Source organism: Myotis davidii, unplaced genomic scaffold (genome assembly GCF_000327345.1).
Source record: "Myotis davidii unplaced genomic scaffold, ASM32734v1 scaffold431, whole genome shotgun sequence".
NCBI lineage: Eukaryota > Metazoa > Chordata > Mammalia > Chiroptera > Vespertilionidae > Myotis > Myotis davidii.
The window spans coordinates 2,271-7,929 of record NW_006282878.1 but is presented as its reverse complement, the minus strand read 5'-3'; the positions used below and the strand labels follow the sequence as shown (position 1 = coordinate 7,929).

Sequence of the window (5,659 nt, the reverse complement as noted above, 5' to 3'; positions counted from 1 at the left end):
TTTCTAAAATCCTGATTTCCGCGCCTCCTTCTCCGGAAATTCTGTTTCTTTGTAACAGGACATTTTTTCCCATTGATTTTTAGAATGAGTAGAAGGGAGGGAGAGACAGAGAGAGAGAAACATCCATGTGAGAGGGACACATTGATTGGTTGCCTCCTGCACTCGCCCTGACCAGGGTCCCAGGCTAGGGAGGAGCCTACTGAGGTATGTGCCCTTGACTGGACTCGAACCCGGGACTTTTCAGTTTGCAGGCCAACGCTCTATCCACTGAGCCACTCTGGCCAGGGCTGGAGGTCCTTCGTTTTCACTGCTGCAGAGCATCCTGTGGTGTCAACATCCCACGGCTGTGGTACCCACTCGTCTCCTGATGGCGCGTGGGCTGTGTCCAGGTCTCAGCTGCTGTGAACGGGAAGGGGCACGGCCTGCTGAGGGGCTGGGCTCAGACCACCAGACGGAGGTCGCGTGACTACCTGGCAGGGTCGGGGTCCGGCGCGGCCTGTAGGGTCCGACCGTGGCGACCCCATTCTCACGGCCGCCTTCTTCCCACAGGGTCCCACGGCCACGGCAGCAATGCTCACAGACCCTGCACAGGTGAGTGGAGGGTGTGTCTGTGCTCACCCATCCATGTATCCATGCTCGTGGGCTGTGTCCAGGTCTCAGCTGCTGTGAATGGGAGGGGGCACGGCCTGCTGAGGGGCTGGGCTTAGACCACCAGACGGAGGTCGCGTGGCTGCCTGGCAGGGTCGGGGTCGGCGCGGCCTGTAGGGTCCGACCCTGGCGACCCCATTCTCATGGCCGCTTTCTTCCCACAGGGTCCCACGGCGGCGGCAGCAATGCTCACGGACCCTGCACAGGTGAGTGGAGGGCGTGTCTGTGCTCACCCATTCATGTATCCATGCCAGTGATGGCGAACCTATGACACATGTGTCAGAGGTGACACGCGAACTCATTTTTTTGGTTGATCTTTCTTTGTTCAATGGCATTTAAATATATAAAATAAATATCAAAGATATGTCTTTGTTTTACTATGGTTACAAAGATCAAAAAATTTCTATGTGTGACACGGCACCAGAGTTAAGTTAATGCTGACACGCCGAGCTCAAAAGGTTCCCCATCACTGGTCTATGCCCTCAGGGAAGGGGAGCATCCTGAACCGTCTCTCACTCGTTTCCCTCCCTTGAGTCTGAAGACCCTGTGCCTTCACCAGGCCCAGGATTTTGTTTCCAGGCCCAGGTCATATGGGGCAGTTTCTTTCTTTCCTTTCTTTCTTCCTTCCTTCCTTCCTTCCTTCCTTCCTTCCTTCCTTCCTTCTTTCAGAGAGGAACAAAAAGGGAGAGAGAGAAATATCCATGATGAGAGAGAATCATGGATCAGCTGCCTCTTGCAAGCCCCCCACTGGGGATCGAGCCCACAACCCAGGCCTGTGCCCTTGACCAGAATCAAACCCGGGACCCTTCAGTCTGCAGGCTGACGCTCTATCCACTGAGCCACACTGGCTAGGGCTCTCTCCCTCTCTCTCCAAAAGTCAATAAAATGAAATTAACAAAAAGATGTCCCAGGGAGTCCTAGGCACAGGATTTGGCGTGTTCAGATGCGAGCAGGAACGGTTCAGCTGGGAGGTTAAGGGACCTGCAGGTCTCCGTTCTCTCTGGTGGGAACCGGGAGCCCAGTGCGGGGTGGGGAGGGGAGCACACGTCTCCTGCCTGGAATGACAGCCTGAGGCCCCGGGCCTCTGATCTGAGGTCGGTGCGAAGCTTGAAGGTGCTGTGACCCACACTTAAACAGGCACCCCTCTGGCTGCAGACGGAAGAGACTCGGGGTGTGAAGAAGGCGGGGAGACCTGGCAGGAACTTCCTGTAACCGTTCAGGTGATTTTCCCCAGGGGCCACGCAAGAGTGGTGGCTGCTGCCCTGGTCAGTGTGGGTAGACCATTGATCTGCAGACTGAAGGGTTCCGGGTTCGATTCAGGTCAAGGGCACATGCCTGGGTTGTGGGCTCGATCCCCGGTGGGGGGTGTGCAGGAAGCAGCCAATCAATGAGTCTCATCACTGAAGTTTCTATCTCTCCCTCGCCCTTCATCTCTGAAATCAATAAAAATATATTTTAAAAAATAAAAGAAAAACATGATTTGAGGTTCAAGTCAAGAACCTCTAAAAAAATAATAAAAATAAAAAAAAGAAAGAAAGAAAGAAACTGCCCCTGGGCTGAGCTGTCCCCCTTTCCAGGGCCGTGTGGTCTTTGAAGACGTGGCCGTCCGCTTCTCCCGGGAGGAGTGGGGGCTCCTGGATGAGGCCCAGCGATGCCTGTACCACAACGTGATGCTGGAGAACGTGGCCCTTCTGTGCTCCGTGGGTAAGGCCCTCACACCCCCCCCCCGCAGGCCCTGGCCTGGGCTCTGTCCTTCCCTTTCCCGGGCGGCTCTGCCCTTCCCACCGGAGACCGTGGGCACTGCTGCCTCTCCTGGTGCCTGGCACCCGTGTTGTTGGTGCCAAGGCCGGGCCCTGTGCGCTGTCCCCGCTGTCCCCACGCAGCCCCATCCGTGCTGCTGAGTCCTCGCGAGACGGGGCTGAAAACTCGGGAATCATGAAGGTTGTGAGACATGCCCCATGGGTTCCCCCAGAGCTGGTCTCCCTGGGGGGGTCACTCAGGCCATATCCTGGGACCTCAGTGCCCAGGCCCTGCCCCTCCTTGTGTTGACATTTCTTGGGATCCGCCTGAGTCAGAAATTTTAAGCCCAACATAGTTACTGATTTTAGAGACCACTGGGTTATTTCTACTGTCTCTGCCGTGAAGTTCTGATAATTTTTTTAAAATATATTTTATTGATTTCAAAGAGGAAAGGAGAAGGGAGAGAGAGAGAAACATCAAAGATGAGAGGTTTATTGATCGGTTACCTCCTGATGGGAATCTTTTTAAAAAAAATATTTTTATTGATTTCAGAGAGGAAAGGAGAGGGAGAGCGATAGAAACATCGATGATGAGAGAGAATCATGGATCGGCTGCCTCCCCCCCCACTTCCATTTCTGCTCCGACCTGTAATCCCTTCCTGCCACTCGCCAGCCACACTCCCCACTCGGCCTCCCTGCTCCCTTTACACTTGACCACACTCAGGCTGTCATGCGGTCTGCACATAGCCTTAAATCGTCCTTGAACTCCAATATTTTTTTAAAGAATTAATATGTTTTATTTATTTATTAATATATTTTTTTAATTGATTTCAGAGAGGAAGGGAGAGGGAGAGAGAGAGAAACATCAAAGATGAGAGAGAATCATGGATTGGCTGCCTCCTGCACGCCCCCTACTGGGGATCAAGCCCGCAACCCGGGCATGTGCCCTTGACCTGAATCGAACCCGACCCTTCAGTCTGCAGGCCGACTCTATACCCATTGAGCCAAACCAGCTGGGGCTCTGACACACATTTCTAATGGGGCCACCCCCTCCCACCAAAATCAACATGCACGTCACTGCCATTTCTCTGCTTCCAGGGAGTTGGCATGGCGCCCGGGGTGAGGAGACACCTTTGGAGCAAGGAGGTTCTGTGGGAGAATCACAGGTCAGGACTCCAAAGCCAGACCCGTCCACCCACAAGGCCCGGCCCTGTGAGACAAAAGGCATTTTGCAACTGGCTGAGTGTGATGGAATGTACCCCAATCAGGGCCTATGCATCTGTGGGACAGATCTCTACCAGCAGCATCGGGAGCAGCCGGGAGACCATGTCTCCAGAAGGGGCAGCGTCCCCCTGGCAGAGAGAACCTTCCCATGCAGCAAAGGTGGGGAGGGCTTCCCAGCCGGCTCAGGGCTCCTGCAGCACTGGGCTCCTCACAATAGGTGGAAGCCACGGGGAGGCACCAAGTGCAGAGAGACCTTGGAAATGGGACGGAATGATCACAGGTGCTCTCAGTGTGGGAAAAGCTTCAGCCGGAAACAGATCCTCGTGCAGCACCAGAAAATCCACACGGGAGTCAGGCCGCACGCGTGTGGCAAGTGTGGCATGGCCTTCCTCAGGAAGTTCCACCTCGTGCAGCACCAGCGGGTCCACACTGGGGAACGGCCCTTCGAGTGCAGCGAGTGTGGCAAATCCTTCAGGTACAAGTCCACCCTCATGGGCCACCAGAGAGTCCACACCGAGTCAGGCCCGTCTGAGTGCAGCAAATGTGGGAAACTCTTCAAGTACAAAGCCAACCTCCTGAAACATCAGAGCATTCACAATGGAGATTGGCCGTACGAGTGCCGATTATGTGGGAAGTTCTTTAAGTACAACTACAGACTCATCAGACACGGGCGAGTTCACACTGTAGAAAAGCCCTATGAGTGCGGGGAATGCGGGAAGTTTTTCAGGTACAGCTCGACGTTCGTGAGGCACCAGCGGGTTCACACCGCAGAAAGGCCTTACGGTTGCCGGGAATGCGGCAAGTTCTTCCAGTACAACTCCACGCTCGTCAAACACCAGCGAGTCCACACCGGGGAAAGGCCGTACGAGTGCAGCGAATGTGGGAAGTTCTTCCGCTACACGTCCACGCTCCTCAGACATCGGAGAGTTCACACTGTCGAAAGGCCTTACGAGTGCAGCTTATGTGGGGAATTCTTTAGGTACAAGTCCAAGCTCGTTAAACATTGGCAGAATCACACTGGGGCAAGGCCGTACGAGTGCAGCGAATGTGGGAAAGCCTTTACGTACCACTGCCGACTCCTCAGACATCAGAGAGTTCACACTGGAGAAAGGCCATACAAGTGCAGTGAATGTGGGAAATTCTTCCGGTACAACTCCAGCCTCCTGAAACACTGGAGAAATCACACTGGAGAGAGGCCCTATGAGTGCAGCGAGTGTGGGAAAGCCTTTAGCCACAGACACATACTTGTTGAGCATCAAAAAATCCACACTGGAGAAAGGCCCTACACATGCAGCAAATGTCAGAAGGCCTTCGTTCGGAAGTCCCACCTTGTTCATCACCAGAAAATACACAGCCAAGACAGGCCTGTGAGAGGCGTGAAGGTGAGAAATTCTTCGGCTACAGCTCCAACCTCATTAAACAGAATTCACGCCAGCAAGGAGCTCAGGAGTGCAGAGAAGACGGTAAACCTTCTGGATACCACGCTAAACTCATTCCCCTGGAGAAGGGCCTTATGAGTTCACACTGGATTAGGGCCTTCAGAATACAGTGAATGCGAGAACGTCTTTAAGTACAACTCCCACCCCGTGACACATCAGAGATTTCACGATGGAGAAAGACCATCAGTGCAGTGAATATGGGCATGTGCTCGGCCAAACCTCCAGCCACACTCTGGCATCAAAGGTTCATGCCAGAGAGAGTAGAGCAAATGGTGAAGGACTTTAGCCAAATGTCTGCTCTGATTTATCCCCGGGAACTACTGTAATGTAGTTTTTAGTCTTAATTTTACGTTTTCAATTGTGGTAAACAAAGTTTACCCTCTAGCATTTTAATGGCACAGTTTAGTCATGTTAAAAATTCACACACACACACACACACAAAATTCACATATTTGTGTAACTAATCTCCAATATTTTTTTTATCTTGTAAAACTGAAACTCCATACTCATGAAACAGCTCCTCCTATCCTTGCCCTACTGCACCACATTCTGCTTTCTGTCACTCTGAATTTGACTCCTGAGGATATTTCATATACGTGGAGTCATACG

General features: G+C 52.9%; 1 protein-coding gene across 1 annotated transcript; it reads left to right on the top strand.

Moving 5' to 3' along the window:
- The first annotated feature begins 313 nt into the window (after nucleotides 1-313).
- On the top strand, nucleotides 314-5,652 carry LOC102768183 (zinc finger protein 548). The gene is made up of 4 exons (XM_006753298.2): nucleotides 314-389; nucleotides 654-854; nucleotides 2,226-2,352; nucleotides 3,486-5,652. The coding sequence occupies exons 2-4, from the start codon at nucleotides 792-794 to the stop codon at nucleotides 5,126-5,128; spliced, it is 1,833 nt and encodes a 610-aa protein (XP_006753361.2). The 5' UTR covers nucleotides 314-389; nucleotides 654-791; the 3' UTR covers nucleotides 5,129-5,652.
- The last annotated feature ends 7 nt before the right edge of the window (nucleotides 5,653-5,659 follow it).

What these genes read in the sequence shown, in the direction of transcription:
- LOC102768183 (XM_006753298.2), top strand. Translation starts at nt 792, where the DNA reads ATGGCCGCTTTCTTCCCACAGGGTCCCACGGCGGCGGCAGCAATGCTC. An exon ending in TGCTCACGGACCCTGCACAG is followed by an intron (nt 855 to 2,225) that starts GTGAGTGGAGGG and finishes CCCCCTTTCCAG; the next exon opens with GGCCGTGTGGTCTTTGAAGA. An exon ending in GGCCCTTCTGTGCTCCGTGG is followed by an intron (nt 2,353 to 3,485) that starts GTAAGGCCCTCA and finishes CTCTGCTTCCAG; the next exon opens with GGAGTTGGCATGGCGCCCGG.